General features: G+C 43.8%; 1 protein-coding gene across 1 annotated transcript; it reads right to left on the bottom strand.

The window, feature by feature from the left end:
- Nucleotides 1-4,780: 4,780 nt before the first annotated feature.
- LOC124875448 (hydroxycarboxylic acid receptor 2-like) lies at nucleotides 4,781-15,830 on the bottom strand. The gene is made up of 3 exons (XM_047377616.1): nucleotides 15,769-15,830; nucleotides 8,257-8,680; nucleotides 4,781-7,453 (listed from the first exon to the last, which is right to left on the bottom strand). The coding sequence occupies exons 2-3, from the start codon at nucleotides 8,650-8,652 to the stop codon at nucleotides 6,779-6,781; spliced, it is 1,071 nt and encodes a 356-aa protein (XP_047233572.1). The 5' UTR covers nucleotides 8,653-8,680; nucleotides 15,769-15,830; the 3' UTR covers nucleotides 4,781-6,778.
- Between the last annotated feature and the right edge of the window lie 992 nt (nucleotides 15,831-16,822).

Raw genomic sequence — 16,822 nt, 5'->3', positions numbered from 1 at the left:
AATTTGGAAGACATTTTACCTATGAGCTCAGCCGAATTGTCTACCTGTTTCTGTCTGTTGTCATGTCATCAATATATCAATATGACAAGCTACTAAGTAAAACCATGCATAATGAATTTTGTAAGCAGCCACTCCACTGACTTCAGGGCTTTAAAAATGTGGTCTTTAACCTGCTGTACATGCATTAACTGTAAGTCTCTGAAACGTATTTCCTCACACTGATGGACCTCATGCTCTGTGTGTAAAGTCCAACAGTTACTTTTGCAGAACACACACTGTGTGACCTGCAGGGGTGGATCTACAGGGAGGCAAGGGGGGCAACACCCCCCCCCCCCCCCCCTCCCCCGCAGTAGAGTCTTGCCCCCCCAGTTTCCCCCCTACTTTTATGTCCTTAAAATACTTCTAATTACTAATGTCTTGTTTGTCCAAAAGCCTCGTGCAGCTTTCAAATTAAACATGAATTTACTAAAACTATAAAATTGTAGATGTAATCTGAAAAACTTAGTTATCGCCCTGCATTAAACACCGTATGTCAGGCACATTAACGCATCAGTCTGTCTGCAGCTCAGTAGAGTGGAGCAACTGAGCTGTTCAGGTTTCTGCAGATAAAGTCAGTTTGTCCAGGTGATGTTTTAACACACAACTGTAAAGGCAACTGAAGTTTGCAATGAATGTCATTTTTGGTGTAATACATTTATTAATCGTTTGACAACAGTGACTCACTTGTGTGTGATTTGTAAGAGTGTTAGCATATTTCCCCTGATAGTTTAGCTTACAGTAAGCACAATAACAGTTAATGAAAGTTTAGCTATGAAACAAAATGTTCAGGTTTGCTTTTTTAGGGGCTGCAGTTTCACTGACGGCTCTATATGATCAATATCACGGCAATGAGGCACAATTAAACCACGTCACATCCAGTCGGTCAGATAAATAATAAATTGGCTGCCATGAGAATAAGATTTCTAAATATAACTGCTTGTGTGACCTGGGTCAATGTGATCATTTCTGATTTCATATTGTTATAGACTTCTTGTGGTACTAAATGGGCAATTTTTCTAAAATGTAACATTGCAGGTCACAATAAAGAGGAAATATAAAAGTGGAGACATTTCCAGTTTCTTTGGCTAAAAAGTGAGGGATGAGAAAGAAGAAGAGGCTGTGAGATCTGAGGAAGGATGAATGATAGAGAGACCAGGAGCATCACAGGTGAAGGAGGCCACTGAAAGTTCAACAGGTAAAGAAATGTGTGAAGATGAGAAAAATGATGTTAGCGTAAGCATTGAAGATGACAAGATTTCAGAGCCAGAGAGAAAAGACAGTTCAGAAGAAAACTGATAAAGGAGAGAAGGAAGGCACAGAGTCAGGGAATCCAGCCTATCCAGCTGGTATGGATTTATTCTAGGTAAAAATTCCAGTGCAGAGATATTAGATGTTTCAATGAAAAACACATCTCTTCAGGTCTACAGGTGTGTTGTTAGATAGTCCAGGCTTTATAGATGTAGCCAATTTATGTTATAATTTTACGTTATAATAAAAGCAAATTCTACAATTCAAAAACACAGAGAAAAGTCATTCTAATTACAATATTACTATATATTTTTTTTAAAACAATGAACTTGAATGAAGAGGTCCAGCATTGTCACTCTGCCTAGACCTTTTGCCCCTTCTTTACCCCCACATGTAAAATTCTCTAGATCCGCCACTGGTGCCCTGCTGAGTAAATATGATGCAATTCTATATGGGCCCTTCCAACACAGAGACAGAAGCTGGAACTGAAACCATTCAGCCACAGTGTGCTCCCACGGTTTATATTTTATTGCGCAATCTGAGTATCTTCTCAATTTCACACCTGATCTGTATTAAAGCAGCGATTTTACCAGAAACATTCCACAAAAAAAATTCTCTGATCTCCAAATAATGATCATCTTCAATGTTTCATTAGGATCCCAGAGGTCAGTCAGTCAGTCATTTTCTACCACTTATTCCATAGTGGATCGCGGGGAAGCTGGCGCCTATCTCCAGCAGTCTATGGGCGAGATGCGGGGTACACCCTGGACAGGTCGCCAGTCCATCGCAGGGCGGATCCCAGAGGTTTTGTTACTCATTCATCTGTGGGTTATTTTCAGGTTTTCACTGTGTGCTTGAATCACTTTACTGTTAGGGCAGGTTTGAATGGATTATTATGATTATAATCATGTCATGTATTCCAATATTAAATTAGTTAATATTCCACTTTATTTTTTCCAATTTCCAACCTCCTCTGGGCATTTATTCAGCTCTTAGAAGATAAACATGATGGACTCACAGCACAGATCTCTCACCTATAACAAAGCAGACCCCTTGAGTGAGTCGCCTCAACTGTGTGGGTCTTAACTGGCCTTATATACAATTTAGGCTTATTATGGGCATGACTTTCTACTTAGTTACACACTCAAGTGTTATTGATATGTAAAGCTTTTATTGGTCTTTTTTTTAAAATAAATACAGCTGGTGGGACATAGGGGTAAGTGTTAGCCCAACAGCAATGTTCTGACTTCAGAGTCCTGTGGGAGGTCAGTCAGCCTCTGGTTCTGAAACAAGCAGTTGTACCAGCAGCAGTGTTACAGGTCTGACCAATCTGTTTGTGTATCTGCAGGTTCAATGTGAGATTGACTGTCTGGAAGGAACTTGAGTGGCCAAGATTTTTCTTTTGTACGAACAAAGTTTTCCATTCTTTCTTAATTTAAAATCTTGTCAAAAAGTTTTTTTATTTACTGTTTTCATTCCATATCAGTCAATTTGGGTATTTTACCTTTCAATAAACACCTTAAATCATGAATTCTGTCTGAGAATCATTGTTCAGCTTAATTTGTGCCTTTATATTTATATTAGCCACAGGTAAATATAGAGATTACTGCTACTATTAATTTTCAAATTTTAATTGAAATCAATTCACAACATCTATGTAGTTGAAGTACCTGTCCTACAAAGACAAATTATTTATCCAAGTGAATATTTCTCTGTAGCTATCTTTTCCTGGGTTTGTCGACGAAGTGTGCTCAGGAATGTATGAAAATATTTTTAAACTAGTTTTAGATTTTTGTTTTTCAATTTTTATTATGTTTCTCATTTGATCCTTAGAGTATTGAGTGTTGTAGCACTAATTGCCACTCACATCTTTTTATTGATATAATAGATTTTGGTTTCATGATTGTCTGGCAACTATTACGTACACAACATGAAGGTTTGAAAGGTTTTATTGAAATCAAAACACAGGTTGATGGTTATCGGCAGGGTTCCAGTGTGCCACTGAGGAGAAGTAAGAAAAGAAGAATCCCGTTGAAGTGTTATAGCGGTTGAATTCTTACCATTAGCAGGAGGAGGTGAGAATATCAGCAGAATCTGAGGTTGGCAGATGGTGGTGAGTGGCTGCTTGGTAATGTTTTTCTTTGTTTTCCTACAGAGGTGGTGTTTGAAAAATGGGGAACATTGGAGGGTGGACAGGCAGGTGAGCAAGTGATAAGTTGCTTGAGAATCGAACAGCAGATATCAGGAGGGCGGCCAGGGGAGCAGTGAGGAGATTCATGAAAGGGAAACTTGAAAGGATTTCTTAAACAAATAAAGGGAACGAGGAAGCAGAGCACTGGAAAGTGTGAACTGAGGATGAATGTAGGACTGATTCCATGCATGAGGGCAATACAATTTGGCACCTGTCTCAGGTGATCTGCTCCTCTTAAGCTCCTCCTGATTAGGCTTGCTGAGCTGCAGGTGTGGGAGTACACCTGCCAGTCACACCCTGCTGAGGAAGAAGTGAGGAGATGCACACATACACACAGCAGCCCACACAGCTCTGCGGATATGACAAATTTCTACTCTTTTTTTCCACAAGTTTTTTGTTAAAATGTTTCCTTGATAAAGAGAAGTGTTTATTGCAACTCATAGAGATAAATCCCCTCAACTCCCCCTCCTGTATTTGCAGGTCTGTCCATATCAGCATGTTTCAGACTGTTCAGATAATCTGAACCCAACTCTTCCTCAGGATGTGATACTTTAGAGATTATTAAATCAGATGTGAAATCCACCTGAAAACCTTTGATCAGGTTATTACCATATGTTAAAGTAAATTCTATTAAACCCAAGAGCAAATTCAAACCGGTCTGTGCAGACAGTGATGCTGCATGACATCCAGCTAGTCGCTCATAGAGTCTAAAGTCAGTCAGTAATTTTCTATACTGCTTCTTCCATGGTGGGTCGTGAGGAAGCTGGTGCCCATCTATGGGCAGGAGACAGGGTACACCCTGGACAGGTTGCCAGTTCATCACAGGGCAACACACAAACAAACACTCATTCACACACCTGAAGTGGATTTAAAGAGACCTATTAACCTAACAGGCATGACTGGGTAGGAAATCGGAATACCCGGAAAGAACCCACACATGTACGGTGAGAACATGCAAACTCCATGCAGAAAGACCCCCAGCCAGGTGTTGAACCCAGGACCTTCTTGCAGCAAGGCAAGTGCTACCAACTGCGCCACTGTGCAGCCCAAGGGACTAAAGTCTATGAGTTAAAATTTTATAATTTTTTTTGTCACATTTGGAAACCTCAAATACAGGCGTAGCTATAATCTGTCCAGTAGATGGTGCTAGATAAATTCTCTATCTTAACACTGAGGGAATTAGACACCAAAGAGATTCACTCTCTGATCTCCTTTGCCAGTTTAAACATTAACTCCCTGGAAGTGCAGTGATTTAAACTCATTTAACCCTTTAAGACTTACAACAGAACAAGAATGACAAACCTTATCTTTAAATTTTATTAGCTGTAGTTCCTTTTCGGGACATTTCAACTAGATATACATCGATGCGTCCATTATAATACAATTTTTATATGTATGTAGTAGCTAACTAAATAACTAAAATGTAACTAAATACATAACTAAAAAGTACAATACCACACAAAGGAACTAAAGGAACTTTTGTTCATGATTTTCTAGCTACAAAAATTTCATTGCTGTATCCCTCAAAACAATGAAATGATGAATGAAAAAAGCTGCACAAAATAGAAGCCATAGAAGCATTCCACTTCATTTTTGACATACACATTTTTAGAAATGTAGCAAAACGGAAAAATGAAATCCACATTGTGTTCAATTTACAAAAGACAGCATATATATAAGAACAACCTGTTTCCAAATGTGCAGCCAAAGTTCAAAATGTTAGAGGAACTTGAATAGAGAAACACAAAACAGACATTACTCTTTAATAGCGAAATGGATGTGTGACAGCCCTTGTGACAGTTTCAGTCCATGATAACACCCAGAGGTACTACTTGCCCCCCCTGTGTGGCGTTTTTTGGGCCACTTAGCCCCTCATCATAGGAAACGGATGTGATGATAGCTCTCTGGGACTGGCTGTGAGGCCACTTCACAGAACTCAGCTGTGTTCCTGAAAGCTCTGGTCATCAGCTGCCACACAGCTCCTTGCTGAGTAACTAGCTGTTTTTTACAGCAATATCGATGAAATGATGCAGGACAGTCATATACTACTTCCTGCTCTTTCTTCTTAAAGAACAAAACCTCACCCCACTATGTCCACCAACTTTGCCTACTCTTTTTACAGCGTCCCCTAAAATAGCAAGGTTCAGAGCGGAGCACACATCACTTTCCTCACACGCTGATCCAGTTGATTGTTCCTTGTCGAGATTTTTTTGCCAGGACGTTAACTTTAGTTTTTGGGATGCTAATTCTTATGTCCCAAAATGTCTCAAACCCCTGGTCCTTAAGGCAGCCTTGAAGTGCTGGGCTGGAATGCAAATCTTGACACTCTGCATCAAGACATAAGAAGTGTCTGGAGAAAAGCTAGAGCTGTGTAGCTTCCTTTGAATCTATGTTATTCAGTGTGCTATCTATGAAATAATCTGACATAAATTGACCTAAACATCAAGCTGCATAGAGATATTTGCAGAGGAACCTTTAAATGTTTACCTTTATATTTACAGACAGGTACATCAGAAAAAATTTAGATTTAGTCCAAGGTTTAACATAAAAGGTATTCAACATATAAAGAAAATTACAACAGAGTTAATCAAAAGCAGGAGTGAACACCGTTTCCCTGACTTGTCTGTCTGTGTGTGTGAGTTTGTGTGTGTGTGTGTGTGTGTGTGTGTGTGCGTGTTAGCAACTTTATGAAAAAGTTTACAGACAAATTCTAGTGAATTCTTTACCACAGTCCTAGCCCAAGGAAGAACGCCTTAAATTGTGGTGATCCGGATCACAATCCAGATCCAGGATTATTTTAAGTGATTGTTCACCATTTTTGCATATAACTCCACAAAAACAAAGCACAAAGGCTTGACAAAAACAAAGGTAAAACATAATCATATGCTCTATTGTATCATAAAGTTCTTAATGAAGATCAAGCATATGGTAAATGATTTAGGGCCAATAGAAACTTTGTTATTGTAAGGCAACAAATAAAGCTAGAGATGTACATCTAACATCAATGTGTACTTGAAGTTCTACTGGTTGGGTAGGTGCTAACAGATTTGGTACTTTTGAACTAATAGTAATATAAATGCGAATCCAAGTGCTAGTGGTATGTGCTCATGGTAAAAGAAATCAAATATAATAAAAACCAAAGAAGGCATAGAATTGAACCTTTTTTGTTTTTTCACGTAACTGGAGTAACTCACTTTGCCAAGTAGGAATCTATGGCCTCAGTAACCTTTGTGCAATGAGTGGTGGAAGTAAGTAGTCTCTGATTGTCTTGTTCCATCATTATTACAGTGGTCCAGCCTATTAAGTGGCCTCACTGCCTTTATTGGTCTTTAAAGACTTCAATTCCTGCTTAGTGGTGCTTTGGGTTCCTGATGAGGACTCTGTGTTCTGGCCTTCATCCTTTCTACAGGGTATTAGTCCCAACAGTGCCTTCCTGAACATGGAGCTGGAGAAGATGTAGACGATGGGGTCTAGAGCAGAGTTTAGGAAGTTCAGGCCCAAAGACACAATGGTGAGCTGAGTAAAGGTGTAGAAAGCAGTGCAGTCCCATGGTCGGTATGAGCGGATGATCCATACACCAATTGTAGTCACCGTAGTGGGAAGGAAGCACACAATGAACACTGCCACTATGGCGGCACACATTCTCATAGCCTTTCGCACCTTGTCAGGTTTCCCCATTTGCCTCTGCTTCAGAAAGCTGGAGATCCGGATGGAGCAGAACAGCAGCATGGCCATGGGGATGATGAACTCCAGCACCGTCAAAATGCGGTGCATACCCACCAGGAAGATGATGGCGCGGGATGCCTCCTTGTAGGATGTGAAGAAGAAGCATTGGGTTTTCCCACCACTGCCCTTAATGTGGTTGTAGGCCAGCATGGGAACCCGAGGACCGATTACCAACAGCCAGACAAATGCCGAGACAAATGCAGCCTGCCGCTTGGTCATATGGTTGAAGCGATGATGAGGGTGGACTATCTGGAACAAGAAGAGATTAGGCATTTTTACTTTAATCACATCAGCGTTGTTCTCTTTTTACTTAATTTCTTATCACTTTTGTTCAGGGTGTTTAATGATATAAAAAAAAGTTTTTAGAAATTAGCTGTCTTTGTTTTATGTGGCTGTGCACACACTGACTCAACACAAAACAGCTTTTCCCTAGTGTAAAGGTGTGCACATTCTTCCAACATTAAATCTGCTCTGTATATCAGAAATGAAAATTAATGTTATTTGTTTCTAATTGTGAGATGGTTGGGGTCATCCAGAGCTAGACACACTAGACTTGGTTGTTTTTAATATAGGCAATATGGGTAATTGAAAAGGGGGGCGTTGTCTGTCATTTGCGCCATACACAGGTTTTCTGTTGTTTTTATGCATGTGCAGTCAATGGGGAATTGGCACCCTGTGTGCTGAGAAACCACCCCCTACTTGGTGCTGAAAATAGGGAAAGGATGTGTTTGCTGTTAATCACACAATGCTCAAGTAAAGTGAGGCACCAGTTATTTTATGGCTTCATCTTTTTCTTTAGCTATTGAGCATCTGGGCACTATATTTAACTACTCTCAACTGGGAAATTTGAAGAAATTCTGTCTTCACAAACTGGGATTTCTGTGATGTTTCTGGTATGGAAGCAACCATGAGAGGTAGAAAATAGTTATTGGTGTCAGGGGCAGCAGAAAGAGAGGCGCGACCAGTGCGCCATTCTTATAAGGAACCCCAATGACAAGACCCCTACAAAAATAATATTTGGTCTCTCAAATTAAGATTTTGTTTTTCCTCACCTTGAAGTAGCGGTAAATTGCCACCACGGTCATGAGTGCGATGCTTGCCGATCGGTTGGAAAACATCAGGAAGAGATTAATCCGGCACATGCCATCTCCAAACACCCAGTGGCCCCTCAGCAAGGCATCAATCCTGAGAGGCAGACTCACAAGGGCAAAGAAGTCAGCAATAACCAGATTAAAGAGGAACAGGGAGTTGGGGTTCCAGGTCTTCATCTTAAAACAGAATATCCACAGCGCCACCACGTTTCCCAGCAGTCCCAGTACAACATCAATGATGAGGACTGGAGGCATGATGAGGCCTTCCAATTGGATCCCGACAGGTGGGCATCCACCACCCCCAGGTACAGGGGTTGTGAGGTTTGAAACTGTGGTGAAGTTTAATTCTGGAACCATTTTTCAGAATAAGATATAAGAAGATAGCCTGTGGAGCAGAAAATAAGAAGAAAAAATAAAACGTTTATGATGTGTTGCTTACAAACACAGTCGTGGCTTTAGTGATTAAGTAGGGAGAAGGGATAGTTGCAACACTTTTAGCATTTTACTTAGAGATGGCTTGGATTAGACAAACCAAATTTTTATACGATAATATTACACCTATCTGTTAATAGTAGAAACCATTTAAAGCAGATTAAAGAGAGAACATGTTTCACAATTTGCATCTGAATGCAAAGAGTCAGATTGTTTGGGGATGGTTACATGTTAAAAATACAATATATTCATTGTATTTTTATACTTGTATATACAGGGGTTGGACAATGAAAATGAAACACCTGGTTTTAGACCACTAATTTATTAGTATGGTGTAGGGCCTCCTTTTGCAGCCAATACACTGTCAATTTGTCTTGGGAATGACATATAGAAGTCCTGCACAGTGATCAGAGGGATTTTAAGCCATTCTTCTTGCAGGATAGTGGCCAGGTCACTACGTGATACTGGTGGAGGAAAACGTTTCCTGACTCGCTCCTCCAAAACACCCCAAAGTGGCTCAATAATATTTAGATCTGGTGACTGTGCAGGCCATGGGAGATGTTCAACTTCACTTTCATGTTCATCAAACCAATCTTTCAACAGTCTTGCTGTGTGTATTGGTGTATTGTCATCCTGATACACGGCACCGCCTTCAGGACACAATGTTTGAACCATTGGATGCACATGGTCCTCAAGAATGGTTCAGTAGTCCTTGCCAGTGATGTGTCCATCTAGCACAAGGAATGGGCCAAGGGAATGCCATGATATGGCAGCCCAAACCATCACTGATCCACCCCCATGCTTCACTCTGGGCAAGCAAAAGTCTGGATGGTATGCTTCTTTGGGGCTTCTCCACACCGTAACTCTCCTGGATGTGGGGAAAACAGTAAAGGTGGACTCATCAGAGAACAATACATGTTTCACATTGTCCACAGCCCAAGATTTGCGCTCCTTGCACCATTGAAACCGACGTTTGGCATTGGCATGAGTGACCAAAGGTTTGGCTATAGCAGCCCGGCCGTGTATATTGACCCTGTGGAGCTCCCAACGGACAGTTCTGGTGGAAACAGGAGAGTTGAGGTGCACATTTAATTCTGCCATGATTTGCGCAGCTGTGGTTTTATGTTTCTTGGATACAATCCAGGTTAGCACCCGAACATGCCTTTCAGACAGCTTCCTCTTGCGTCCACAGTTAATCCTGTTGGATGTGGTTCGTCCTTCTTGGTGGTATGCTGACATTACCCTGGATACCGTGGCTCTTGATACATCACAAAGACTTGCTGTCTTGGTCACAGATGCGCCAGCAAGACGTGCACCAACAATTTGTCCTCCTTTGAACTCTGGTAAAAATCTCGTTTCGTCGTCTTCCGCTTTATCCGGGACCGGGTCGCGGGGGCAGCAGACTCAGCAGAGATGCCCAGACGTCCCTCTCCCCAGACACCTCCTCCAGCTCCTCCGGGGGGAGCCCAAGGCGTTCCTAGGCCAGCCGAGAGACATAGTCCCTCCAGTGTGTCCTGGGCCGTCCCCTGGGCCTCCTCCTGGCGGGACGTGCCTGGAACACGTCCCGAGGAAGGCGTCCAGGAGGCATCCGGTATAGATGCCCGAGCCACCTCAACTGGCTCCTCTCGATGTGGAGGAGCAGCGGCTCTACTCCGAGCCCCTCCCGGATGGCCGAGCTCCTCACCCTATCTCTAAGGGAGTGCCCGGCCACCCTACGGAGGAAGCTCATTTCCGCCGCTTGTATCCGGGATCTCATTCTTTCGGTCATGACCCAAAGTTCATGGCCATAGGTTTGGGTAGGAACGTAGACCGACTGGTAAATCGAGAGCTTCGCTTTTCGGCTCAGCTCTCTCCATAAAAGTTATGAACAGGACCGGTGACAAAGGGCAGCCCTGCCGGAGTCCAACATGCACCGGGAACAGGTCCGACTTAGTGCCGGCAAAGCGAACCAAACTCCTGCTCCGCTTGTACAGAGATCGGATGGCCCCTAGTAAAGGGCCCCCGATTCCATACTCCTGGAGCACCCCCCACAGGGCATCACGAGGGACACAGTTGAATGCTTTCTCTAGGTCCACAAAACACATGTGGACCGGTTGGGCAAACTCCCATGAACCCTCGAGTACCCTGTAGAGGGTATAGAGCTGGTTCAGTGTTCCACGGCCGGGACAAAAACCACACTGCTCCTCCTGAAGCCGGTGTTCGACTATCGGCCGGATTCTCCTCTCCAATACCCTGGCGTAGGCCTTACCAGTGAGGCTGAGGAGTGTGATCCCCCTGTAGTTGGAACACACCCTCCGGTCACCCTTCTTGTGTAGGGGGACCACCACCCCAGTCTGCCAATCCAAAGGCACTGTCCCCGTCTGCCACGCAATGTTGAAGAGTCGTGTCAACCATGACAGCCCCACAACATCCAAAGACTTGAGGTACTCAGGGCGGATCTCATCCAACCCCGAAGCCCTGCCACCGCGGAGCTTTTTAACCACCTCGGTGACTTCAGCCTGGGTGATGAAAGAGTCCAACCCCGAGTCCCCAGCCTCTGTTTCCACCAGGGAATGCGTGATGACAGGATTGAGGAGATCCTCAAAGTACTCCTTCCACCGGACGATAATGTCCCCAGTCGAGGTCAGCAGCTCCCCACCCCCACTGTAAACAGTGTTGGCAAAGCACTGCTTCCCCCTCCTGAGGCGGTGGACGGTTTGCCAGAATCGCTTCGGGTCCAACCGGTAGTCCTTCTCCATGGCCTCACCGAACTCCTCCCAGGTCCGAGTTTTTGCCTCTGCCACCGTCCGGGCCACGGCACGCTTGGCCTCACGGTACCCGTCAGCCGCCTCAGGAGTCCCACAAGCCAACCACAGCCGATAGGACTCCTTCTTCAGCTTGACAGCGTCTCTTACTGCCGGTGCCCACCACCGGGTTCGGGGATTGCCGCCGCGACAGGCACCGCAGACCTTATGGCCGCAGCTATGGGCAGCAGCATCGACAATAGATGAGGAGAACATGGTCCACTCGGACTCTATGTCTCCAACATCCCTTGGCATCTGGTCAAAGCTCTCCTGGAGGTGAGAGTTGAATACATCCCTGGCCAAGGGGTCTGCCAGAGGTGACTGTGGCTCAGTAGGAAGAGTAGTTGTCTTGCAATCAGAAGGTTGTGGGTTCAATTCCAGCTTCCTCCTGCCATATGTCAAAGTGCCCCTGGGCAAGGCATTTAACCTCAAGTTGCCTACCGATCTGCGTATCGGTGTATGAATGTGTGAGTGTTAGTGAGTGCGATTGGATGAATGTGGCGCCAGTGTAAAGCGCTTTGAGCGGTCTGTATAACTGGAAAAGCACTATATAAGTTCAGTCCATTTACCATTTACCCTCACTATGTGCTTGGGCCTGCCAAGTCTGTCTGGCTTTCTCCTCCCCCAGCGGATCCAACTTACCACCAGGTGGTGATCAGTGGACAGCTCAGCCCCTCTCTTCACCCGAGTGTCCAAAACATGCAGCCGAATGTCTGATGATACGACAACAAAGTCAATCATTGACTCCTGCCTAGGGTATCCTGGTGCCAAGTGCACTGATGGACACCCTTATGTTTGAACATGGTGTTCATTGTGGACAATCCGTGACTAGCACAGAAGTCCAATAACAAAACACCGCTCGGATTCAGATCGGGGAGGCCATTCCTCCCGATCACGCTTCTCCAGGTGTCACTGTCATTTCCCATGCGTTGAAGTCCCCCAGCAGAATAATGGAGTCCCCAGGAGGGGCATTATCGAGCACCCCCGACAGGGACGCCAAGAAGGCCGGGTACTCCGCAATACCATTCGGCCTGTAGGCTGAAATGATAGTCAGAGACCTCTCCCCAACCTGAAGGCGCAGGGATGCGACCCTCTCATCCACTGGGGTAAACCCCAACACGAGACAGCTGAGCTGGGGGGCGACAAGTAAACCCACCCCAGCCTGCCGCCTCTCCCCGTGGGCCACTCCAGAGTAGAAGAGAGTCCAGCCCCTCTCGAGGAGATGTGTTCCAGAGCCCACGCTGTGCGTGGAGGCAAGCCCGACTATTTCTTGTCGATATCTCTCGACCTCCCGCACCAGCTCAGGCTCCTTGCCCCCCAGCGAGGTGACATTCCACGTCCCTAGAGCCAGCCTAAGCATCCGGGGATCGGGCCACCGAGGTCTCCACCTTCGTCCGCCGCCCAATCCTCTTTGCACCGGTCCTTCACGGTTCCCCCTGCAGGTGGTGGGCCCACTGGGGGATGGTCTCGCGTCTCTCGTTTGGGCTTGGCCCGGCCGGGTCCCGCGAGGAGCAACCCAGCCACCAGGCACTCTCCAATGAGTCCCAGCCCCAGGTCTGGCTCCAGCATGGGACCCCGGCTCCGCTGTACCGGGCAACGTCACATGCCTCGATTTTGTAGTCGTCATGAGGGGTTCTTGAACCGCTCTTTGTCTGACCCGTCACCTAGAGCCTGTTTGCCATGGGAGACCCTACCAGAGGCATTTAAGCCCCAGACAACATAGCCTCTAGGATCATTCGAGCACTCAAACCCCTCCACCACATTAAGGTGGCGGTTCAAGGAGGGGTGAACTCTGGTATGTCACCCATAATGTTGTGTGCATTTCAATATTTTGAGCAAAACTGTGCTCTTACCCTGCTAATTGAACATTCACACTCTGCTCTTACTGGTGCAATGTGCAATCAATGAAGACCGGCTACCAGGCTGGTCCAATTTAGCTATGAAACCTCCCGCAATAAAATGACAGGTTTTTCAATTTCATTGTCCAATCCCTCTATACTGTGCAATATATATACACTGCTCAAAAGAATAAAGGGAACACTTTAACAACACAATATAACTCCAAGTACATCAAACTTCTGTGAAATCAAACTGTCCACTTAGGAAGCAACACTGATTGACAATCAATTTCACATGTTGTTGTGCAAATGGAAAAGACAACAGGGGGAAATCTTTGGCGATTAGCAAGACACACTCAATAAAGGAGTGGTTCTGCAGGTGGGGACCTCAGACCACTTCTCAGTACTTAAGCTTTCTGGCTGATGTTTTGGTCACTTTTGAATGTTGGTGGTGCTTTCACAATCGTGGTAGCATGAGACGGACTCTACAACCCACACAAGTGGCTCAGGTAGTGCAGCTCATCCAGGATGGCACATCAATGCGAGCTGTGGCAAGAAGATTTGCTGTGTCTGTCAGCGTAGTGTCCCGAGCCTGGAGGCGCTACCAGGAGACAGGCCAGTACACCAGGAGATGTGGAGGAGGTTGTAGGAGGGCAACAACCCAGCAGCAGGACCGCTACCTCCGCCTTTGTGTAAGGAGGAACAGGAGGAGCACTGCCAGAACCCTGCAAAATGACCTCCAGCAGGCCATAAATGTGCATGTGCCTGCACAAAAGGTTAGAAACCAACTCCATGAGGATGGTATGCGGACCCGACGTCCACAAATGGGGGTTGTGCTCACAGTCCAACACTGTGCATGGCATTTGCCAGAGAACACAAGGATTGGCAAATTCGCCAATGGCGCCCTGTGCTCTTCACAGATGAAAGCAGGTTCACACTGAGCACATGTGACAGATGTGAGAGTCTGGAGACACCATGGAGAACGATCTGTTGCCTGCAACATCCTTCAGCATGACCGGTTTGGGTCAGTAATGGTGTGGGGTGGCATGTCTTTGGAGGGCCACATGGCCCTCCATGTGCTTGCCAGAGGTAGCCTGACTGCCATTAGGTACCGAGAAGAGACCTCTTGTGAGACAATATGCTGGTGCGGTTGGCCCTGGGTTCCTCCTAATGCAGGACAATGCTAGACCTCATGTGGCTGGAGTGTGTCAGCAGTTCCTGCAAGATGAAGACATTGAAGCTATGGACTGGCCCGCTCGTTCCCCAGACCTGAATCCAATTGAGCACATCTGGGACATCATGTCTCGCTCCATCCACCAATGTAACGTTGCACCACAGACTGTCCAGGAGTTGGCAGATGCTTTAGTCCAGGTCTGGGAGCAGATCCCTCAGGAGACCATCCGCCGTCTCATCAGGAGCATGCCCAGGCATTATAGGGAGATCATACAGGCACGTGGAGGCCACCCACAATACTGGGCCTCATTTTAACTTGTTTTAAGGACATTACATCAAAATTGGATAAGCCTGTAGCGTGTTTTCCATTTTAATTTTGTGTGTGACTCCAAATACAGGCCTCCATTGGTTAATAAATTTGACTTCCATCGATGATTTTTGTGTGATTTTGTTGTCAGCACATTCAACTTTGTACAGAACAAAGTATTCAATGACAATATTTCATTCATTCAGATCTAGGATGTGTTATTTGAGTGTTATATATATATACACTTTATATACGAAAGGTTCGGACACACCTTCTCATTCAAAGAGTTGTCTTCATGTTCATGACTATGAATATTGTAGCTTCACACTGAAGGCATCAAACTATGAATTAACACATGTGGAATTACATACTGAACAAAAAAGTGTGAAACAACTGAAAATATGTCTTATATTCTAGGTTCTTCAAAGTAGTTGTAGTTGTTACATGCTGATCAGAGAAATTAAAATGAAACATTTGTCACTCACGTTTAAAATGGCTGGAGCATTTAACTCTAAAAATTGAATTTTAAATTAAGAAAAAGTGGAAGTCTGATTAACTTTTTAATTATAATGGTTACTGTATATAAACTTAAAGATTCAGAAAAAATATAAATCATATTTATAATTTGTAATTACTACTACTACCACTACTATCACTACTACTACTCCTAATAATAATACCAACATTAATAATAACATAAACCAAATGAGTGGAGTATATTATAAAAATATAATAATTTTTATATATTACAATGTCCATAATTGTAGATAAATACCTAAATGAATTTAATCCCTTTGAGAATTCACCACAATGGCATGTTGCTCTCTACCACATTTTTGGCAAAAATACAAGTCTGGCCACACAGAATGGTAAAATTAGACTGTATGTTTCCACTCTGAATGCAGAGAATTAGAGCAGATTAGATTAATCCACTACTCACCAGTGGAAGAGTTTCATTCATAAAGAGCTGCAGGAAGAAATGGACAGATGAATGCCCTCCACTGGTGTATTTATAGCTTGTACTGGGGGGATGTTCCTGCCTAGTTGCCACACTGGTTCTGTTACACTGTGTGAAATGAGGAACCAAAAACATTTTGTAAGACATTTAACAAAAGAGTACAAAGAGGAATATAACCTGAGTGACTACAACACTTTGCAGGCACAGATTTCTGATAGACATGACATCAGATAATAGAAACATAGCAACTTTTAAACTGATTCTTGAAGAATCAGTTTAAAATGTTGCTTTTGTTGTTAAATGAGAATGCAAATATAATTCTCATTAAACAACAAAAGCTTTTTGACATGGTAAAATCTTCAAAACAAAGAGCTGTGTTACAAAATCATTTCATCAGTATTTTTAAAAGCTTAACAGTTTGAAATTCTGATTTTCTTTAATATCACTCTCTTCTCACTACTATATAACAGATGATGCCAACTGTCAGATTTTATCTTTCAAAAAATCTTTTTAAAATTCATTTGTTTTAATTGTGGGAAAATGTTGTTTTTGGTGGTTGTAGTCCCGCAGGAACATCAGGTCTAGCTCTGAGGTTCTGTTCAGACCTGCATTATACACAGAGGAGAAAGGCTGAGAGCAGGATGTGCTGAGTTCCAGCGAGAGTGGAGCGTCAGTAAAAAACATGGTAACGTAATGACAAACTATCCAGCTCAGATAAAAACAAGCTAATAAAACATAGCAACATATCAAATGCAAATTAAAATGTTTTAATCTTTTCATTTGTTTTGTGATAATCTGTTTCCTATCTATCAAAGCAGGTGATCTAAGATAATAAAATGAATAATAATCAAAATATCCATCTGTGGGTTTTTTCAGCTCATGTGTTTCTGAGTCAGATTAGGTCACAGTTCTTGTAGTGTTCCCACTTGCTGAAATCTTTTAAGCGTCATTGCTGACTGTGTTCCAGCAGGTCAAACTTTGACTGTCACAGGATTAGGAAATTAGTGAAACTTTTATTGTGGCATGTCCAAATAAT

The sequence above is a fragment of the Girardinichthys multiradiatus genome, chromosome 10 (genome assembly GCF_021462225.1).
Source record: "Girardinichthys multiradiatus isolate DD_20200921_A chromosome 10, DD_fGirMul_XY1, whole genome shotgun sequence".
Classification (NCBI taxonomy): domain Eukaryota; kingdom Metazoa; phylum Chordata; class Actinopteri; order Cyprinodontiformes; family Goodeidae; genus Girardinichthys; species Girardinichthys multiradiatus.
The sequence above is the reverse complement of the archived record's forward strand: the minus strand, read 5'-3'. Positions and strand labels throughout refer to the sequence as shown.

What these genes read in the sequence shown, in the direction of transcription:
- LOC124875448 (XM_047377616.1), bottom strand. Translation starts at nt 8,652, where the DNA reads ATGGTTCCAGAATTAAACTTCACCACAGTTTCAAACCTCACAACCCCT. An exon ending in CAATTTACCGCTACTTCAAG is followed by an intron (nt 7,454 to 8,256) that starts GTGAGGAAAAAC and finishes TTCTTGTTCCAG; the next exon opens with ATAGTCCACCCTCATCATCG.